General features: G+C 45.0%; 2 protein-coding genes across 3 annotated transcripts in view; one reads left to right on the top strand and one right to left on the bottom strand.

Moving 5' to 3' along the window:
* The window catches only part of LOC307207522 (uncharacterized protein), a 97292-nt gene extending 76150 nt beyond the window's left edge, over nucleotides 1-21142 (top strand). Inside the window, exons 3-11 of one of the 2 annotated variants that reach the window (XM_079961511.1) lie at nucleotides 12414-12496; nucleotides 13312-13352; nucleotides 13554-13670; nucleotides 13912-13991; nucleotides 14549-14651; nucleotides 19483-19566; nucleotides 19929-20033; nucleotides 20363-20426; nucleotides 20795-21142. In XM_079961511.1, the coding sequence (XP_079817637.1) occupies nucleotides 12414-12496; nucleotides 13312-13352; nucleotides 13554-13670; nucleotides 13912-13991; nucleotides 14549-14651; nucleotides 19483-19566; nucleotides 19929-20033; nucleotides 20363-20426; nucleotides 20795-20850 (733 nt within the window). In that variant the 3' untranslated portion in view covers nucleotides 20851-21142. The remainder of the gene's footprint in view (nucleotides 1-12413; nucleotides 12497-13311; nucleotides 13353-13553; nucleotides 13671-13911; nucleotides 13992-14548; nucleotides 14652-19482; nucleotides 19567-19928; nucleotides 20034-20362; nucleotides 20427-20794) is intronic. The other variant, XM_079961512.1, reaches the window with a different exon arrangement.
* LOC307207528 (uncharacterized protein) overlaps nucleotides 1-22306 on the bottom strand; it is a 73526-nt gene that overhangs the window by 35933 nt on the left and 15287 nt on the right. The gene's annotated exons all lie outside the window — the stretch shown is intronic.

Below are 22306 nucleotides of genomic sequence, written 5' to 3'. Positions count from 1 at the left end.
TATTTAAAATGAGAGTCATCAAAGCGATCCTTAGTTAAAAGTAGAAGTCGGCAAATGTGTCCTCTTTTTTGATCTTCAAAATATGGCAATCCTAGACTGGTGCCTTTTGCACCTTTTCAAAATTCCAAATTGCCCATGGACCATAAAAGGTTGGCAGCCACTGCCCTACATATAGGCATGTGTCACTTTGGAAATGCGCATTCAGGGGAGGAAGTAAAGGGTACATACATCCTATCTCTTCCTAGTATATTGGAATTCAAATTATTTCATTCAGCTTGCGGTGCTCTGTGGAGCTGTGTCATTTACTCTCTGCCTAGGCTTTAAGTTTTATAATTTGGTATAGTTAATTCATAGTTATAAGGAAAAGAGATCCAGGTTTTACATCATTTGATTTATTAAAGGGTTTCTTCACCTGCAATCTCTTGCGAGCTTTGCATACAGGTTATAGGGAATCTAAAGCAAATAGCGCATGCCTCTTTTACGTTCATCTCTTTCTGGTATTTCATCAGTTAGTTTATAAGTATATATTTAATCTGGCAATTTTAAATCATTTGGTTGATTTTGATAATAGTGCTTAAGGGCTTTTGGGAGCTTTGCTTTGCTTATAGGTTTGTTGCATAAGTCAACTTATCATTTTTCACTGCTGTATTGCTGGGTTACAATGTATAATTCTACCTCTAGCTTGCTGCATAGCTGCTGACATTATCAAAGGTGCTCTTCTGTTTATTATAGACTCAGTATTCCTCTAAATACATTGCTTGAGGTGTGGGCTGGTATTTTGGTCTGCTATCCAGTGCAGATAATAATGAGCTACGGTGATATTGTTTGCAGCTAAATACAATTTGTTGGAGATTAGTTAGGCATCTTTGATTCCTTTAAACTCACCAGTGCAGACAATACTGAACTACTGTGATATTGCTCGCAGCTCACGCATATAATCCAAGCTAGTTGGCGTTGATTTTACTGAACCAGGCTAATTAAGGGTATCAAACTATGTCTGCTCAAAATGCCGCTATATCTGGGGTGGCACAAGGGAACCAGGAGGGGTCCCAGGCTTTGTAATGCCTGCTGTATCTGGGGGGGGGGCATAAGGGAACCAAGAGGGGCCTCAGGCCTTCGTAGTGCCTAGTAACCCACATACTTTGGCACAGTTTTTCAATGCTTTTTAGACATTTTATAGGCAATATAGGCCCGCAGGCCAGGTGGCAGCGGCACCTCTTGCGCTCACCCAAGAATGCATCCCGGATACGCCACCTAACGTTGTGGACCGCCCTGGCACCTCCGCGGCCACCGCAGCAGTGCTGAGAGCAGCCAATGATTCAACAGTGGGTCCTGTGTCCAAGATGGGTTAGGGTAGCCTCCTGTGCCCTGCAACCCACAGGCCTAGTCAGTGTTTCCTCTGCTTTGGAAACCTTTTACCAACAATTCAGGCCCATGGTCACTACGGCCTCTTCCGAAATAGTGAGGAGCTCCTTTGCACTTTGGCCTCCTTATTTAGGGTTCCTCATTCGGGTAGCAATCCATTTATGCATCCTCACACATAATTACAGTCTACGTGTCCCTGGGTTTCCAATGACAGATCCTCGGGAGGTAGGGCTCATGCTTACAATTATAACCTTTCTGCCTCTCAGTATACCCCAGACTTTCCCAGTATTCCACAGGGAATGCTGTGGAAGGGAGAAAGAAGTCTAAGTAAGAAGAAGCATTCGGCCAAGAAGAGCAAAAGAAGTAAGCCTTCTGATGCCGATGACGATTCAGAAAAGCTTCCTGCTGCCCACCACCTGCTGCGTTCCGAGCGACCAGAATTACTGGATGGAGCATATGGGTCCCTATGTGGGAAAAGGAAAGTCGGAAAATTTGAAGCCAAGCGAGTCCCTCACCATGAGGTTTGCTGGGAGTACAACACGGGTGTGTGCCAAGGGCCAAATTGTAAGTATGTGCATGAATGTGAGAAGTGCCTAGGTAACCACCCAGCGTCTTCGTGTTTTAAAGGTAAACAGCCTTTTCCGGGCAGCAGGGGGCATTTCCATCAGGGGTCTTGAAAAGCTCACAGACCCGCCAAAAAGAACAGCCAGAAACTGGTATTAATTTGGCCCTTGACTGGGATGTTCTCTTCTGTTGAGCTCTCACCTCTTAGAACCCTTCTTGATAGATACCCTAAAAATAGAGGCAGCAAAGAGTTTCTCTTATGGCTTCAGGATCCTCATTTCATTACCCCCTAACTCGGGGAACCCCCCCCCCCCAAACCAAAGAATCAGTTCGGGAAGTGTCCCATCTAAACAATTATCGCACTCCTAGAGTGGCAAACCTGTCCTGGACCTTTGACCTTTAGTGCTTAGAAATAAACATCTACTTCTCTAACAAATTTACCCTGGGGTTAACAAGGGCATCACGGATGCACAGGTGCAGCGAATTGCCACAGCCATTCCGGGAGCACCTTTGGAGCCTTGGGAACATGATGTCCTGAAGGGAGTATTAGCTTCAGGAGCCCCGCCCACGCTTAGATCTTTTAAAAGGGCTTGGGTGGACTTTATGGAGTTTCAAGGCAAACTTATAAAATAATAATAATGAAATATGATAATGATAATAATAATAATGACAATAATAATAATAGTAAAAACAAAAACAACAAAACAAAAAACAACCAAAAAAAAAAAACTATGCTCGACACACCTCAAGGTAAATTAAAAAATCCTAAGGTTCACACGCCTCCTACCAAGGCTGAAGCTCTGCAATACTTGGTACATTGGAGAGTGCTGGGTCGTGCAGCAAAGACTCTTAAACATCCAGTAGGCGGCAATCTCTTTTTTCTGTAAGGTTGTTTAATCCAGAGACCCTGGTGTGGCCTTCTTAGTGTGAAGGGCACTGTGGGGCTGGCGCAGGCCGCAGCCTCCTAAAAGTGATGGTAGAAGGCCCTTAACTTATGACATTCTATGCTAATTCCTAAATAAATAAATAAATGTAAAATAATAATAATAATAATAAACCATAAAAAAAACAAGAAGAAAGAAAATTAAGAAGTATCTGTTGGTCCGAGGACAAGGCCCAGTTATTTACAGCTGCATACTCCATTGCCTTTGGCGTTATGCGCAGTGGCGAAGTGGTTTGTAAGGGCCAACCAGATTCCATTGCCCGAGGTAGTTTGAGAGACCTGACCTTGTTCAGATCCAATTTAGTCCTGCATGTCCAATGTTCCAAAACCGATCAGCAGTAAAGGACACTAAACAATTCATGTACATGGGACCAACCGTCTCAGGTCCATTCCTCGAACATTGGGATGGCTCCGGCCTTGCACGGCATCAGTCCATGCACGTTATGCGAAGGGCGATTGCTGCCTGAGGTTTACCCTCAGCTAAATTCACGGTTAACTCCTTTCGGATTGGGGCCGCCACCACAGCAGTGCATTTGGGACTCTCATCTGAAAGGATGAAGGACTTGGGGGCAGTGGAAGTCTGATGCATTAAGGGGAGTCTGATGCATATAAAGGATATATTCATAAGACCTTGTGATTGTTCACAGTATACCTGACCTGGCTTTGTTACCTTCTTTTGCTTTCAGGTGATGTTGTGATGCATATTTGGAGTATAGGCCCTGCACCGTCCACTGGGATATAAACCATGCCGCTAATGGGGACCTAGGGTGCAGGAGCTACGAGGGCGCGCATCTGGATAATCGGGCACAGCATGGTGCATTGGGCCAGGGTCCGCGCCTTCAATTCCGGTCTCGGGCCGCACCTTAGCTACATAAATATATCTTGGATCTCTTGAAGGAGAATGCGCTGGGCCAAAAATGTTGCCCGCTATTAGGGCCAGAGCGGCGGCGGAGGGGCCCCCAGATGCTTTTATCCAATTAGGCGAAAAGTGTTAGCTTACAGAAAGGCAGTCAACTTGATGTGGCATATCTTTAGTGACTTGGAGGAACTTAAGGCCTCTTACCCAAATGTCACTACTATTTTATTTGGGCCTCGTGGATGGAGAGGCGGGTTTGGAGAGATTGCAGGTGCCCGATAGCCATAAACAGGGCTAGGAAAGCCTGGCATTGGGCGGTGGTGCGTAGAGTGGCAGCCCTGGGTGGGAGTGGCATTGAGGGCCCACCCAGTGCCATGGTCATCCAGCTGAGCGAGAACGACTTGGCGTATAGGACTTGATATGGAACATTATCAATGACTTGGAATTGTTGAGGGCATCCCATGAAAACATTACAATAATCTGGTCATCTTTGCTGGAAAGGCGATGTTGGCGGGATGCAGAAAAACCCGTGGCTGTGAACAAAGCTAGGAGGATTGTGCAGCGCACGGTGGCTCGTAGAGTGGCCGCATGGGGCGGTCGGGTCATTCAGCACCCATGCATACGGTTTGACAAGAAAATGCTTTATCGCTGGGATGGCGTGCATCTATCTGATGCTGGCAATGTTATTTGGTTGGCAGATAATTTTCAAGGCGTTAGGGATTGGTTACAGGTCTGAGGGTATTGGCGGCGAGCCGGCTTGCGGCTCGGTGGCGGTAGGCATTGGCCGGGGTATTATCATGCAGATGAGGTTGGGGGGGAGGAACGCCATCACCTCCCCCAATGCTTGAAGGGTAGTTCGTTAAAGGACTCCGAGGGGCGACGCCTCGTCCGAAACCTACGGAGGCTAGGGCCTAAAGCGCGCCCCCGAGCGGTAACCCCTTGGGGAGCGCCTAGGGATATGCATCTCGGGTGGCTCCCCCTGTTGGTGTTTAACCCTTCCCGGTCAGACCGGATAGTCGGTTAGGGCCAATGCCTAAAGCCAATACCCTTCTTTCCTGTAATCAATAAAGTTGTGGCCATTTTCGCCCATTAACCTAAAACTCTGTGTCCGTTGTCTTCATTTATTCCACCTGTGGGGGGGAGGGAATAGCCACACAATGCCCCTTCCGATCTTCAGGAGGAGGGGGGGTTGTGGGATCACGACCCCGCCCACACTCACTCTGCGAGGCTGGCGTCAACCTCACAGGAGACAGGGATTCACCCAATTAGCATACCCTGTGGCGCCAGCCAATTGGCTGGCGGCAGGGGCGGGCCTTCCTAGGGCCACTTAAGGTCAGGGCAGCCCCTGGCTCGCCCCCTTTCTTCCCTGGAGACGACGCAGTTTCCCACCCACCCGCCCTTTAGGTTTTGCCACTGACCTTGCTATGGGCTTCGGCTGGTCGCCGCAAGGGGCCTGGTAGGAGTTTTTCCATTTGGCTAATTGGCTGGTTTTGTGAGCCACTTGGTTTTTTCGCCTACCTCGTAGCAAATCGTCACAACTCCCTCGGTTTTGGCGGTAGGCATTGGCCGGGGTATTATCATGCAGATGAGGTTGGGGGGGAGGAACGCCATCACCTCCCCCAATGCTTGAAGGGTAGTTCGTTAAAGGACTCCGAGGGGCGACGCCTCGTCCGAAACCTACGGAGGCTAGGGCCTAAAGCGCGCCCCCGAGCGGTAACCCCTTGGGGAGCGCCTAGGGATATGCATCTCGGGTGGCTCCCCCTGTTGGTGTTTAACCCTTCCCGGTCAGACCGGATAGTCGGTTAGGGCCAATGCCTAAAGCCAATACCCTTCTTTCCTGTAATCAATAAAGTTGTGGCCATTTTCGCCCATTAACCTAAAACTCTGTGTCCGTTGTCTTCATTTATTCCACCTGTGGGGGGGAGGGAATAGCCACACAACAATTAATGGAGATTTCCTGGCTGGGAACGTGACAGATATATGGATCTTTGAAGACTAGTTAACTGTGAATTAGGGCACCCACCCAACCCACACGCACAGCAGAGGTTTTTTCTGCAACCCCCTGCTGCAGGAGGGGCCTTGTCAGGAGCTTGATGATGGCAGCCTCTGGTGCCAGCCATGAACAGGGGCTAGAATAGAGGTAGAGCATAGTCATAATAGATAGTAGCCATTGGTAGCCATACTCTCCATGAATTCATTCAATCCTGTTTTAAAGCCATCCAAGGTGGCCCTCCTGTGTGACTGAGTTCCATCATCCACTCTATGAAGAAGTAATTTTGAAGAGACTTTCAGCTGGCCTGCGCTCACCCCATCACTGGGTCCGGTTGTCCAGCGAAGTCAGGGCAGACCTGGAGATGTGGCTTGAATTCCTGAAGGAGTTCAATGGCGTGTCCTTGTGCAATTCGATTTCCAGGTCCATTCGGACGCTGCTGGCTCATTGGGCTTTGGGCTCTATTTCCATGGCTGTTGGTGCGCTCAGAGGTGGTCTGAGCACTGGCAGGGTACAGCCTGTGATTTAACCTTTCTTGAGTTTTTCCCGACTGTAGTGGCAATGCACATCTGGACCACGGAGTTCAAGGACTGGTGGGTCTGTTTCTGGTCCGATAACCAGGCCGTGGTGAGCGTTTTGGCAAAGCAGTCATCCCGCTCCAGGCTCTCTGCCCTGTTACACACGTTTTTGCTACAGTGCCTCAAGCTTAGTATTGTTTTTTCTGCCTGCTTTATTCCTGGCACTAATAATGACATTGTGGATGCCCTATCCCGTTTTTAGATGGAGCGCTTCAGATCCCTGGCTTTGGAGGCCCAGCAGCTTCGAAAATATTTCCCAGATTACCTTTGGAACCTTGGCAACTGATAGTCCTTCAGGGAGTAGTAGCATCAGTTTCTCCTTCTACTCTGAGGTCTTATAAAAAGGCCTGGATGGACTTTTTGGCTTTCAGAGCACAGCTCACGACCAGCCTTAGTACAGAGTCACCACCCACACATCAGGTGTTGCATATTTGGCTCACCAGCGTTTTATGGGTTGAGCTGTGAAGTCCATCCGAATTCAGTCTTCTGCCATTACCTTTTTCTGTAAGTCCCTTTATTCCAGAGACCCATGTGCAGAATTTGTGGTGCGAAAGGTTCTTGAGGGATAGGCCAGGCTACAGCCTCCTAAGTCGCCAGGTAGGAGGCCAGTCACATTTGACATTTTGTGTGCTATGCGCTGCACCCTGAGATCAATTTGTTGGTCTAATTTTGAGACGATACTCTTTTCGGCAGCATTCTCAATTGCCTTTTTCGGTGCACTGCGTGTGGGCGAAGTGGTGGTGGAGTCAGTGCAGGGAAGGACTCCCAAGGGCTTGCTTTTGCAAGATGTTCAGCTGTCCGATGCTGAGCTGGTGCTAACCATTCGTAATTCCAAAACGGACCAGTTGGGCAGAGGTGCCTTGATGAGGCTTCCTGCCACTGGTGAGCCTGGCCCTTGTCCAGTTAAAGATGCCAAGAAATATTTGCCACTTCTTCTGCCTGGGGATGAACCCTTCCTGGTCCATGAGGATGGGTCCCTGTTAAGGAGGCATCAATTTGATGCAGTAATGCGCAAGGTGCTGGCAGTGTGCAGCCTGTCAGCCAGTGAATTGCACCTCATTTCTTCCGTAACCGCTGTGCATTGGGGCCTGTCTGTCAACAGAATCTGGGCCGCTGGAAATCTGGAGCATACTGAGGTTATGTTCAGAAGCGGTGTTGAGATGCAGTTGCTAATGTTGTTTTGTTTATTCCTAGGTCCGCCTACCCTGCACGTCTGGATAGTCAGGCATAGCATTGTCCACTGGGCCAGCAAGAGGGGGAGGAGTCTGGATTCAGACGCAGGCTCAGGCTCCCCGACCACATGAGTGTCTCCTGGGTGTCCAGACGAGGAATGCATTGGGATGAGCTTCTCCCAACGGTGCAGAACAAGGTGTCTGTGGAAGGCACGCCTGTGGCGATGGTGGTGCAGCTGGGCAAGAATGATTTGCCGGAAGCTCCCAACTTGAGCCTGCAGACCCGCATGCAGGAGGAATTGGAGGAGTTGAAGGCAGCTCTTCCTGGACTCAAAATCTTTTGGTTGCAGCTGTTGCAGTGACAGTTGTGGCGCGGTAGCCAATGCCCAGCTGCCACCGAGATGGCCAGGAGGCGCGTGCAGAGTGCAGTGGCCAAGAAGGTTCTGGCCTTGGGTGAGATGGTGATCCATCACCCGGGCATTACCTCTTGTGATGCGTCCCTTTACAGGCTTGATGGGGTTCATCTGTCTGTGATTGGTTTATGTGATTGATTTATGGCTGACCTCTGTGTCAGTGGGATTAAGGGATTGGTTACAGGTCTGAGAAGCTGCCGGCAAGCATGGGGCTTGTGTGGTGGATAGGCTCTGGTTCAGGTGATAGGGGTGGGAGAATGCTCTCGCCATCCCTATGTGAAGGGTATTCTGTTAAAAGAATCCAGAGACTTGATGGTTTGGTCAACCCCTGTGATGGGGTTGTGCCCATGCCTGAGTCCAGGGGGGCATTTGGGTGGCGGAGTTAGCCCATGTCCGGCTTTCCGCTTATCCAGGTGTTCACCCTTGGCTGACCTATGCTGGAACCCTGGGTCAGTGCTACCTGCAAGGCAGGGAGCTAGTCGACTTAGAGCCTATGCAACCACTCACTTGCTGTAATCAATAAAGTTGTGGCCTAAATTCTGCCAAAAAACCAAACCAAAATTTGTGTCTTGTGTGAATTTATTTAGGGGGAAGGTTTCTGGGTCTGAGAGCTCAAATCGGGTCCTCCTTTAAGAGGACACATATTGCTTTGAGACCTGGAAACTGACACCCTGTGTTGTGGGTGGATACGATTGGTCAGCCACAACACCCAATTGGTAGGTCCCTCAAAGTTGGGTGCAATTTGGCCAATGGGAGGCAGTCCAAACGGTTTGAGGGACCTATTTATGCCCATGCATGTGACTCAGAACTTCTTCTTTCAGTGTGTGCATTCGGAACACCCACCCACCTCTCCCGATATTTAGGACTGTGTGCTTGACCTTGCTATGCCGTCGTCTGTCATCTGTCGTTGGGACAGGGGCACAGCAGGAATTTTACCCACTTGGCTGATTGGCTGTTGCCATTTGGGTTTTGCCTGCCGCATAGCAAATCATCACAACTTGTAAGGCTGCAGATAGGCTCTCATTCAGGTGATAGGGATGGGAGAACGCTCTTGCCATCCCTATGTGAAGGGTATTCCGTTAAAGGAATCCAGAGACTTGATGGTTTGGTCAACCCCTGAGAGGGGGTTGTGCCTGTGCCTGAGTCCAGGGGGACATTTGGGTGGCGGAGATAGCCTGTTCCCGGCTTTCCGCTTATCCAGGTGTTCACCCTTGGCTGACCTATGCTGGAACCCTGGGTCAGTGCTACCTGCATGGCAGGGAGCTAGTCGAACCAGGGCCTATGCAACCAGTCACTTTCTGTAATCAATAACGTTGTGGCCTAAATTCTGCCAAAAACCAAACCTAAAATTTCAGTCAAGTGTGAATTTATTTAGAGGGGAGGTTTCTGGGTCTGAACATGCAAAACACAAGCAGTATATCTTAGCTTCCAAATTGTTTCTAAATTATTTGTATAAAACACAAAGATGGCTTGCTTGAGCTATGCGGTCTAAGCTTGGAGCATGCAGCTTAGACCTCCTTAGTGGTAGGGGTCATATGGTGCAAAATGATGGAAAGTGGGATAACAAAGAGCTTGATAGCCCTTCCTCTCAAGCTTGGGGAAGTGATCTAGCTAAGCCTGGAAGAACAGTTTACACTATAGTTTCACCCGCTTCATGAATTGAATCGAGTTAAGTATGTTGGTTATCTGAAACGGGATCTCTCACACTTTCTTCATAGGGGAGTTGCTCCATCTTGTTTTTCATTTTTGTTGCCCTTTTCTGAACCTTCTTGAACTCTACAATCTCTTTTTCAAGCTGAGGGGATCAGAACTATAAGCAGTACTGCATGTGTGGTCACACCATAGATTTGTATTATATCAGCAGTTTTATTTTAAATTCCTTTCCTAATGATCCCTAGCATGGAATCTGCCTTTTTACACTGGACTAGCACCTTCATCAAACTATCTACCATGACTCCAAGGTTGTGTTCCTGCTCTCTCACTGCCAGTTCAGACCCCATGAGCAGATATGTGAAATTAAGACCACCATCCCCCATGCATCACTTTTCAATGGTTTACACTGAATTGCATTTCTGGCAGAGTCTGCCCCCTTTTGGCATTGCTGGCCTTTGCATGAAGCAGAGTGGGAGAATCTGCTGTGGATGCTGGATCTGGACTGCCTGGGAAAGGTAGCAGATCTGCCCACTGCAGCCTGTGCTGTCACTGCCTCCTTCTCCATTCGTCTGCTTTCCTCCTCCCCGTGACACCCTTTGCCCCCCACCCACTCCCCACCCTCAGCCACCTCTCTCATTGCTGTGTCTCCCTCTCTCAGAGGGGAAGGGGGCAACTGCATGCCTGTGGCACCCATAGAGAAACACACTGGTCCCCCATTTCTTCCTAGGCACAGTATTGTTTGGTTCATAAATGCTAAAAAGAAGAAAAGTATTTTTTTTCACTTTTGAAATGTTGATCAGGTCACATTTCAGCACCAACAGCTTTGTGGCAGAGGTAGGAAGTTTCCTTCCTTTTATATTCAGGGTTTTTGTACTTGTGTTCTTATATAGAAAGCCCTTTCTGTACTGTGTATCATGAAAAGGCATGAATGTGCATGTCTTATGGAGAAAGTTGCTTAAAACCAGAGTATACCTAGGAAGCTGCACCGGCCGGCAGCAGCTCTCCAAGACTTCAGACAGTGTCTTTCCCCCCCTACCCTTCCTGGAGATGCCACTGGGAATTGCTCCACCACTGAGCTTCAGGCCTTCTCCTAAACTTGGAGGTTTGCATTTTCTAATGTACTGTGCACAGTAAAGGAGCCATACTGAATCCAAATAGACAACACTAGACCATGCCAGTTTCTCTTCTGCAGAAGTTCCTTGGAACTTTGTACATATATTTCCAGCTTTGGATAAGGCTCCTGGTGTCCTTGGCATCGTGATAGAGCGGCAGTAAACGCTGCCATTCCATGTAAACAAAGGGGGGGAGCTCATCTTATGTTGAAGTTCACCACATAGGAGATGGTTCTCCCTCCGCCCCAATAGATTATGGTAATTCATAATCTACGTTTTGTGTGGGTCCGCCCACACAGTGAAACTGATTGGAAGTTTCAATGGAAAGGTCCAACCCTTGGTCCCTTTACTTTTGGGGGGCGTGAGTGTTGTGGTCATGCGGCTGGTTTATTCCTTGCTTGCTTGCTGATATCTGCCTCGCTTTGTCTGGCTCACTACGAGGTTTGGATCACAGACTTGAGATAGGTACCAATGGTTTTTTTTAAATTTATGTGCTATGCTAGGGACTTAGATTTATTTCCCGGTTAGATGGGTTTGTGGCAGGGGTGCAGGGGTGGGCACATGGGAGTTAATTATTAATTTTGGTTCATTGCTTTGACAATGCTACTTATGACTGCATGTGCAAATAACATTCAATTGCTAATAATTGTGTGTGTGTGTGTGTGTGTGTGTGTGTGTACAGTATCAATTTCTATATATATTATTTTCTATGAAAATTGTATATTGGTCATTATGTTTCTTATATCCATAGAGTGGTTTGTTTCTTGATGGTTTGGGTTTTTTTTTAAAAAAAAATAATGGTGCACTGTTTCACTATGTTGCTATTGAGCAAAATTAAACCTAGATGCGGGATTATTTGTTATGGCGAAAGCTGTGATGGTGCAAGTGATTTCATTGTGTTGCTACTGAGCAAAATTAAACCTAGATGGGGGATCATTTTTTATGGTGCAAGCTGTGATGGTGGAAACTGTTTCACTGTGTTCCTATTGAGTAAAATCAAACCTTGCTGGGGGATTTTTTTATGGTGCAAGCTGTAATGGTGCAAGCGGTTTCATTGTGTGGCTACTGATGGGCAGTTAATGAATGTGTCTTTGGCCAAGATTTGGGGGACCATCATTGTGCCTTCATTGAATCAGTGGAGAGTGGAGGCTGTAGCAGCCACTCATTGCTTTGACAATGCTACTTATGAGTGCATGTGCAAATAACATTAAATTGCTAATAATTGGGGGGGGGGGTGTACAGTATCAATTTCTATACATTCCATATTGGCCATTATGTTTCTTATATCCGTAGAGTGGTTTGTTTCTGGATGCTTTGTTTTTTAAAAAGAAATTGGTGCAAGCTGTGATGGTGGAAACTGTTTCACTGTGTTGCTATTGAGTAAAATCAAACCTTGCTGGGGGATTTTTTATGGTGCAAGCTGTAATGGTGCAAGCGGTTTCATTGTGTGGCTACAGAGCAAAATTGAACCCTGATGGGCAGTTGATGAATGTGTCTTTGGCCAAGATTTGGGGGACCATCACTGTGCCTTCATTGAATCAGTGGAGAATGGAGGCTTTAGCAGCCCCTCTCCAGAGATGCTGATGTGTTGGAAATGCTAGAGGCCATTTCACTGAACTGCCATTCAATAGTTTGAAACAGAGATGGCTGCACATTTTTTCTGTTTGGGCTATTCTGCAGTGGTTTTGTGGTCTCCACAGGGGACAATTCTCAACACAATATTTCTGGCTCTGGGTCTCATTCTCACCTCTCCCCCATCTCTTCTAGCTTTAACCACCCACAAAGCCTACTGTCTTGGGATTGCAGAGGTCACTCCTTTAAGGTCACCCCTTTAAGGATCTCTTCTACAAGTATGTGAAAGTGGTGCATGTGTTGTTGTAGTAGATCTGCCTAGGAAGGGAGGTTAGGTGAAGGTGCTGTTGGGGAGGTGTCTTGTTTTGTGGAGAGGTCAGGATGAGAGCAAGGAGTTTTGTAAGAAGGTGGCTGATGCTCAGGCTTCTTTGTAAGAGCCATGTGAGAGCAAATTAGTGGCCCTTCTAGTCCAGCAGTCTGCTCCCCTAGTGGCCAACCAGATATTTAGGGCAAAGTCCACAACAGGAACCGTGATCCCCAACAACTGGTGCTATTGAAAGACATGCTGCCTCTCTTCCTGGGGGAAATATTTAGCTGCCAATGACCTTATTTGCCACAAATTTCTCTAATCCGTCCCATATGGCAGCCATCCCCTTATCTAGTGGCAGGGAGTTCCATCCTTCAGCAATGCAATGCTGTGTGGAAAAGTCCTTTCTCTGGTCTGCTTGTAATCTTCCACTCACCAGTTTCACTGTATGACCCCATTGGACATGACAAGAAGCCTCTCTCTCTCTCCAGTCTCTCCACTCCACATGCCATTTTATACACCACTAGCCTTACAGTGCAGAATAAAGCCACAACACATTAAAGAAAGAAAAGAGAGACAATCAGGAGAGAGGGAAGGAGGTGGGGGCTTGGCCAAAGTGAAGTGGAGATGTGAGGGAATGGGGGGATGGAGACGGGGAGCAGAGAGGGTCATCTGAAGGGGTCTTCTGAAGAGGCCTAAGAGTGGTGGCAAGAGGTTTAAGAAATTGTTGCTTGAGATGTAAATAGATGGATGAACCTTCCTTCACATCCTTTTCTCCTCTTTCAGTTGCAGAAATGGATTTGGCTGCCATTGACCCAGTTCTGCAGGTTAGTATCAGCGGGAGCAGGAGTATAGACCAGGTAGAAGACCCCTCCGCACAGAAGGTTACCTTGCCCAGCAGCAGAGGAAGCCGCTTGGGTGCCTGGGGCGGGGCGCCCAGGGGCAGGGTGAACTTCCCATAGGGGTGGGGCGAGGACAGCCTAGGGAAGTCCTTTCCTGATTAAAAGCCTGACTTTTTCCACTTTTAGAATCTCGGCAAGGATTATTTTTTCCTCTTCTGTATTCGCTACTCAAGCGAGTACATCTATCATATGAGCAACGATAGAGTGGTGTATCATAAAGAACCCACCTGCGCGGCTATTATGGTAAGTGAGGTTCAGGATGAGAAATCCAGTGAGGAGGTGGGCGGAAGGGATGGGGGTGAGGTTTGGGTAATGGTCTGTGAAAAGCAAGTTTCTGGGTCTGGCAAAGAAGAAGAATTTGCAGGCATTTGGGACAGGCATTCCAACTGCAGTTGAAGTCAACCCCTGAGTCTGGGGCTGGAGCAGCCCCTCTGAATTCCATGGGGAACTGACTTTGCTCTTCTGCTCTTTGAACTCTTCTCAGGACATCATGGAGAGATGGTACATGTTTCCGGTCCCCTCCAAAGTGTTGAAAATGGGAATGGAGAACATCACCTGCCTGACGTATGTTGTTGGCACTGTGTGTGTGTATTTATTCACAGTGATTGGGAATTAGAAGTGGTGTGTGTGTGTGTGTGTGCGTGCGTGCGTGTGTGTGTGTGTGTGTGTGTGAGAGAGAGAGAGAGAGAGAGACCTGCTTGAGGAAAGGGCAGCCAGTGGCTGGCAATTTAGATTGAGTAAGAAGAATCAAAATGCAGGGAAATAGCAGTGACTGAACAAATGGGCCAAGAGTGCCATATTGAGCTTGACAACAAGTTTACAGGGTAGGTAGGTTGTGGGAATGGAAGCTTCTATCTCTAAAAAATAAAAGAAAAATCGCTGATGGCTGTTATGCTCCTAGGGCTAGATGTATCCCCCCCCCAAAAAAAAAAATATCTCATCTCTTCCTTGAAGGAAGCTGGAACTTGATGGGTCAATCAAGGATGGGGTTAGCTCCTCAGTAGGTCATGGATACTTTGAATGTACAGTCTCCAGAGGTCCCAAATCAGTGGGGGTGGGGCTCCCAACACCCCTGGAAACCAACCACTGGTCTTATCTTATTTCTTGCTTCCTCATGACAGCTTCCTGCAACCTGCATTTACAGCAAGTAAGAAATCAACCATTGTCGGTGGGATGCTCTGTCCGATTGCTAACACTTATGGACTGAGCGATGATGAAAAGCAGGTAAATTCTTTGTAGCTTTGATCATTACTCTTGACTTCTATTTGTTCAATTTATACCAAGTACAATATATGAAAATGATGAATCAGGAAATAGAATGGAAGATTAAACAGATGAGACAAAAGACATTTGAATCGGCAAATAAGTGTGGGAAATTGTTGGCTTGGCAAATGAAAAAAAGACAAAAACTTAATACTATTACGAATTTGGAAGTGGAAGGAAAGAATGTACAGAACCCAGTGGAGATCAGGAAGTGCTTCCAGAGGTACTTTAAACAACTTTATACACAGGAGAAGCAGAAAGAAATGGACATTGATCAATTTTTGAAAATAAATGGACTACAGAAAACCTCTCAGGAAAATAAGTTAATGTTGAACTATAAAATAACGGATCAGGAGGTGGAAGGGGCCATCCAGAATATGCAATTAGGTAAATCTCCAGGACCATATGGTTTGACTTCAAGATACTACAGATCTTTGAAAGAATGGTTAATACAACCATTGAAGGAAGTCTGTAACGAAATTTTGGAAGGGAGAAAGGCACCAGAGTCGTGGAATGAAGCCTACATTACACTTATACCAAAAACAGAGACTGAAAAGACACAGCTTAAGAACTACCGCCCCATATCGCTGCTTAATGTGGATTATAAAATTTTTGCAGACATTTTGGCTAAAAGATTAAAAAAGGTGCTAGTAGAAGAAATTCATAAAGACCAAGCAGGCTTTCTCCCGGGCAGACATTTGTCTGACAACATGAGGAATATAATTAACATTCTAGAAAAATTACAAGTGAATATCAATACCAAGGCAGTTTTGATATTTGTGGACGCGGAGAAAGCTTTCGATAATATTTCTTGGAATTTTATGAAGAAGAATTTACAGGGGATGGGGGTAGGTCAAGGCTTTGAAAATGGTATAGGTGCAATTTATTCAGAACAAAAGGCAAAACTAATTGTGAACAATGTAGTGACAGAAGAGTTTAAGATTGAGAAAGGAACACGACAAGGCTGCCCAATCTCTCCATTGCTTTTCATATCGGTCCTGGAGGTATTGTTAAATATGATTAGAAAGGACCAAGAGGTTAAAGGTATACAAGTGAAAGGTATACAAGTGGGAGCTAAACAGTACAAACAGTACTGAAAGCATTTGCTGATGACTTAGTATTGACTTTACAGGAGCCAGAATCTAGTACCAAAAGGGTACTGGAACTGATTCAAGAATTTGGACAGGTAGCAGGCTTCAAGTTGAATAAAATGAAAACTAAGGTCTTAGAGAAAAATTTAACTGTGAATGAGAGAGAGAAGTTCCAGGAGGAGACAGGATTAACATTGGTCAAGAAAGTGAAATATTTAGGGGTTAACATGACTGCCAAGAATGTGAACCTGTTTAAGGATAATTATGAAAAATGTTGGATTGAAGTGAAAAAGGACTTAGAAATATGGTCAAATTTGAAGCTATCATTGCTAGGTCAAATTGCTGCGATAAAAATGAATGTATTGCCAAGGATGTTGTTCTTGTTTCAAACATTGCAAATTATAGACAAGATGGACTGCTTCAAGAAGTGGCAGAGAGATATTTCCAGATTTGTCTGGCAGGGCAAGAAGCCTCAAATAAAATTTAAGATATTAACTGATGCTAAAGAAAGAGGTGGATTTGCCCTGCCAGACCTTCAACTTTACTATGAATCAGCTGCTTTTTGCTGGCTGAAAGAATGGCTGCTTCTTGAAAACACTGATGTGTTGGATTTAGAAGGTTTTAACAATGTATTTGGTTGGCATGCATATTTGTGGTATGATAAGGTAAAAGCACATAAAGCGTTTAAAAACCATATTGTTAGAAAAGCACTGTTTAATGTTTGGATAAGATATAAGGATTTGTTAGAAAATAAAACCCCAAGATGGTTGTCACCAATGGAAGCGAAGGCACAGAAAAAACTCAATATGGAGGCCAAATGGCCGAAATATTGGGAAATTTTGGAACAAGATGGAGACAAAACTGCAGAGCTTTGAAAAATTAAAAAACAAAGTGTGAGATTGGCTCCATTATTACCAAATAATGGAGGCATATAATTTGGACAAAAAGGTTGGCTTCCAGGTGGAAAAATCAAAATTGGAAACAGAATTGTTAGATCCCAAAATTAAGAATTTATCAAGAATGTATAACTTGCTCTTGAAATGGAACACTCAGGATGAAACGGTGAAATCTGCTATGATTAAATGGGCACAAAATGTTGGACATAACATTATGTTTGCTGACTGGGAACAGTTATGGACCACAGGTATGAAATTTACGGCATGTAATGCCCTAAGAGAAAACTTAATGGAAATGATTTATAGGTGGTACATGACACCAGTCAAGCTTGCAAAAATTTACCATTTGCCCGAAAACAAATGTTGGAAATGTAATGAGATTGAAGGTACATTCTTTCACCTTTGGTGGACATGCCCAAGGATTAAGACATTCTGGGAGATGATTTATAATGAAATGAAAAAGGTATTCAAATATACCTTCCTGAAGAAACCAGAGGCCTTTCTCCTGGGCATGGTCGGCCAATTGGTGCCAAAGAAGGACAGAACTTTCTTTATGTATGCAACAACAGCAGCAAGAATACTCATCGTGAAGTATTGGAAGACACAAGATTTACCCACCCGGGAAGAATGGCACATGAAGTTGATGGACTATATGGAACTGGTGGAAATGACTGGCAGAATCCGAGACCAGGGAGAAGAGTCGGTGGAAGAAGACTGGAAAAAGTTTAAAGATTATTTACAGAAATATTGTAAAATTAATGAATGTTAGAAAAATGATGGAATGAAGTTATATGGCTTTAGCAAAAATGTTATAAGGAATTAGGTACAGACAGATTGTAAATGTATTAAAGGGAAAAAATAAGGTTAGAATATGTTAAGATAAATTACAGGACAGAAAACAGAGGAAGATGGAAAGGAATTGCTGAAACAGTTAATTGAAGTGGAATACAAAAAGGAAGGTGTGAGGAGGTCGCTGAAACAAGTGAATGAAAGTTATGATATCGACCTAATTACTAAAACCACTTCATTTCATTCCAACTTCATTTTAACATTCATTAATTTTGCAGTGTTTCTGTAAATAATCTTTAAATTTCTTCCAATCTTCTTCCACCAACTCTTCTCCCTGGTCTTGGATTCTGCCAGTCATTTCCGCCAATTCCATATAGTCCATTACTTTCATCTGCCATTCTTCCAAGGTGGGTAAATCTTGTGTCTTCCAATACTTTGCAATAAGTATTCTTGCTGCTGTTGTGGAGTACATAAAGAAAGTTCTATCCTTCTTTGGCACCAATTGGCCGACCATGCCCAGGAGAAAGGCCTCTGGTTTCTTCAAGAAGGTATACTTAAATACCTTTTTCAATTCGTTGTAGATCATCTCCCAGAAAGCCTTAATCCTTGGGCACGTCCACCAAAGGTGAAAGAATGTACCTTCAGTCTCTTTACATTTCCAACATTTATTATCGGGCAAGTGATAGATTTTTGCAAGCTTGACTGGTGTCATGTACCACCTGTATATCATTTTCATAATATTCTCTCGTAAGGCATTACATGCTGTAAATTTCATACCTGTGGTCCACAACTGTTCCCAGTCAGCAAACATAACGTTATGTCCAACATCTTGTGCCCATTTAATCATAGCAGATCTCACCATTTCATCCTGAGTATTCCATTTCAACAGCAAGTTATACATTCTTGACAAATTCTTAATTTTGGGATCTAACAATTCTGTTTCCAATTTTGATTTTTCCACCTGGACTATATGAAAGTAATGGACTATATGGAATTGGCGGAAATGACTGGCAGAATCCGAGACCAGGGAGAAGAGTTGGTGGAAGAAGATTGGAAGAAATTTAAAGATTATTTACAGAAACACTGTAAAATTAATGAATGTTAAAATGATGTCGGAATGAAACGAAGCGGTTTTAGTAATAAGGTTAAATAGGAATATGTAAAAATGGATTGATATTAGATGAAAAGTATAAAGTCACAATATGTGAAGATAAAGAACTAAGATAAAACAAAGAGGGTAAGGATTTGCTGAAATAACTATTTGAACTGGAATACAAAAAAGGGAGGTGTGAGGAAGTCATGAAAATAAGTAAATGAATTGTAAGATATAGAAAGAGGGACTTATTTTTAATTGTTTTTATTATTTTTGTAATTAGTATTTTTTCTTTTTTCTTTTTATTATTTCTGTATCTTTTTTCTTATTGAAATCTTAATAAATATTATTTTTTTTAAAAAAAAGAAAGTTATGATATCGAAATTATTGGATGTGTTTTTAATTGTTTTTGTTTTGTTTGGTCGATTCAATGTTTTAGGGTTTGGGTTGTGGGATGTTTTTGTTTTGTTTTTGTATTGTATTGTCTTGTTTAATTCTTTTTCTTTTCTTTTGTAATCTTTAAATGGCTAATAAATATTATTTAAAAAAAAACACAAAACAATTTATCTCCTGAAAATTTTGCACCATCTTTCCATTTCTTACTATTTTTTTTAGTGAGAGAGTAAGCTTAGTTGCACAAATAATGTTTTTGGTTTCACTGGTTTCCAGCTATTACACAAAAGGATTTTTTAAACATCATCTCCATTCAGAAAGTGAATTTTGCCTCATTATTTGTCCATGAGTGAAAACTTAGTCTCATTTGAAGCTGGCCTTTGTCTCTAATCTATCAGTTTGCTTCAGTATCACACTCCTTATTATCCAGTGCTAAAAATCTGTTATCTACCCCCCCCCCATGTCTTTCCACATCATCTCCTCCCATGAATCTGTGAATCTATCTTTGTGAAAATGGTTTTCACTGCCAGGAGCTTAAGAAGCAGTTTCATGGAATGGTCAGGCGCCTGCTGGCTGAGTCCCCAACCCTTGCAACCCTGTCATGCATCATGCAAGTAAGTGCAATGGTGGGACAAGGGTATTGATTCATTTCAGCAGAACCTGCTGGCATAAAAGCTTGATCAGGCATCATCACAAACTCAGAGCATGGGTGTCCCCTGACACGCTGGGGAAGGGCAGGCCACTCAGACCCTTGTTAAAACCCTTTCTTCAGTCTCCACCTGGGTGCAGCAGCCAGAGGGGGCCCCCAAAGCTAATTTGGGGCTTGGTGACTTGGGAGAAAGCCTTTTTGAGTTGTCTGGAACATTGAACAAAAGATCTCCCTCAGATAGTGGGGAGGACTCCTTGGTGGAGATGGTAGCTTGCCTATCTAGCCGAAATCAGCCCCCTGATACTATGGTGCTTTTTCCTCCCACAGCCGCTGACCTTTTACTTCAATGCAGAAGATGATCAGGAAAGACAGCTGGCTATCAGCACCATCCGTGATTTGCTGGCATATGCATTAAAATTCAACAACATGCCTGTAAGTATCTGTTTTATGGTCCAGAGAGGTTTCTCAAAGTGACTTAAAAAAGACTGTCTCAAGAAAAGTGATATCCAAGCTTGGTATCAAGCAGAGAGGGAACATGATCTACCACTGTGTCCAGGATTATTCAGGTGGGTTTTTTTTTTTTTGCCTCTTCTTTGGTGCTGCCCTTTGGCCTCCACCTACTAGGCAGCAGAGCCCACAGACGTTCTTGGAGCCACCCGAGTGGGGTTCAGCAGCTGCTTTGGAGTTCTCTTGTATTTGCTTTTTGGGTTAAATAAAGGACCTGATTAAGGCATTTTTATTTTATTTTTTTGTCTCTACAGGCGATAGCAATAAATGGAATTCTTACGCCAGCGGTGTCCGAGTTGTTCAATACCATCAACGAAGGCAAGTTGTCCATTCTGCAAGCACAGAACAAACCCACAGGACTCACTCTCCACCCCAAAGCCATCCTTGACAGCCTAACTGGGGTCTGAGGAGGGCTCACTTCTTTGCTGTAACACACCTGCCTCAGGTTGAAATCCCAGCCCTGCCTCAAAGCCCCCAAGCAGGGTGGAGAGTGAACAGCTGTTCCCAGATGCTATGGGGATGCCCAATGGTCTGGCAATGGGGGTAGTGATGTTGGGGGTGGGTAGCAGCCCCACTGGGCTTTGCCAGGGCATGGGAGGGGGCATTACCTGTCTAAGGATGCCCAGTGATGAGTCTGGGCCTGGTTGGAAGGAAGACTCACTTCTCTTATCTTCTTTTCCATCTAGCGGACGTCCTGATTGAACATGTGGATGTGTTCCCACCAATGCACCATTTCCCATAAATCCTCTTCCCAAACCAGAGTGAAGTGTGTGGTCAGTGATGAAGGAGGAATCATTATTTGGTGTTATTTGAGGGAATTTGCCATTATCTGAGTGCATTTGTCATGATCTGAGGACATTTGTCATTATCTGAGGGCATTTGCCATTATCTGAGTGCATTTGCCATGATCTGAGGGCATTTGCCATTATCTGAAGGCATTTGCCATTATCTGAGGGCACTTACTATTATGTGAGGGCATTTGCCATTATCTGAGGGTATTTCCCACTTTAAATAAAAATTGAATTTTGAGCAATTCTGAGCTTACATTTGTCTTTGTGATTTCTGTTCCATCACTTTACTTGCACCCCTGTGCTGTGGCTTAGAGGTTTCTTTCTGGAGTGGGGGGAGGAAAGAGACACTGCTGGCAACTACTGAGGGTGATTTAGATCAAGTAAAAGGTTTGGGAGGGAAGGGTCAAACCCCCCAACCACCACTGAAGCTGCCTCCCTAGTTGCTGCTTTGACTTTTTATAAAAAAGAAAGCATGGAGTATCCTGATCTTCATCATGTGTGCCTACTTGAATAAGAGATTGTCTTTCCTCTCTGTATGAGCAGCAGAACACTGTTCCACAGTGATGCCACCTGGACAGGAGTTGGGGAAGCAGAACGGTCAGGAGGGCAGGTGGCACAGCACGTTGCGAAGCTTTGATGGGAAGAATCTACCCTTTTTAAAGTCAGCAGGTGCAGACTTCCTCATCAGTACTTCTCTGGACTCAGGGGGGGGGGGGAGAGATGCAGCCGTGAAAAGCTGCAGAACAGGCAGGAGTATAGCAGGTGAAGGGTTTTTCTTGAGAGCAGTGGTGAGAAGGCCTGGCCTGTTACGTGGCCCTGAAGGTACAACAGCCCTGCCAAGGAAATGATGTATGGTACATGACTTCCCAAAGTGTGTGTGTGAGAGAGATGGGGAGATAGAAAGGATAGAAACGAAGGGAGGGAGGAAGGAATGATCCATGTTCTCATGCAGCTGCATTGTTCTACACTTTCTGGGTGTCTCCTCTGTGCTCTCAGAATGTGCTCTGTTGCCACCTGGCCAGGTCTCATGCCATCTTAAGATGGAGATCCATGGGCGAGGGGTGGAGAGCTGTGTTTGAGTTTCAGCCGATACTGGAAGCAGGAGAGACAGAGGCATGTCTGGATTTGTGATGGACCCCAAGGCTGTGGCCTTAGGTTTTTCTGGGAACTAAAAGTGGGGGCAATATCTGCTAGAGTCTTAATCTTGTGAGCCCCACTCAGGTTGTATTTCTGTGTAAATAAAACCTAAAGACTTCAAGATCGTCATTGACACTCATTCCAGGGAGAGTGAACTGGAATGCTCAGAGATTTGGGTAGGTGCAACAATATGTTTTGGGGGCTTCTAGGGTTCCCATTGATTCACTGCACCCTGCGTGGCTGTTGCTCATAACCACAGAGGTGTTTTTA

The sequence above is a fragment of the Podarcis cretensis genome (genome assembly GCF_951804945.1).
Source record: "Podarcis cretensis genome assembly, chromosome: Z".
In the NCBI taxonomy this organism is placed as follows: Eukaryota; Metazoa; Chordata; class Lepidosauria; order Squamata; family Lacertidae; genus Podarcis; species Podarcis cretensis.
Note: the sequence above shows the minus strand (reverse complement) of the source record. Positions and strands in the feature narration are given on the sequence as shown.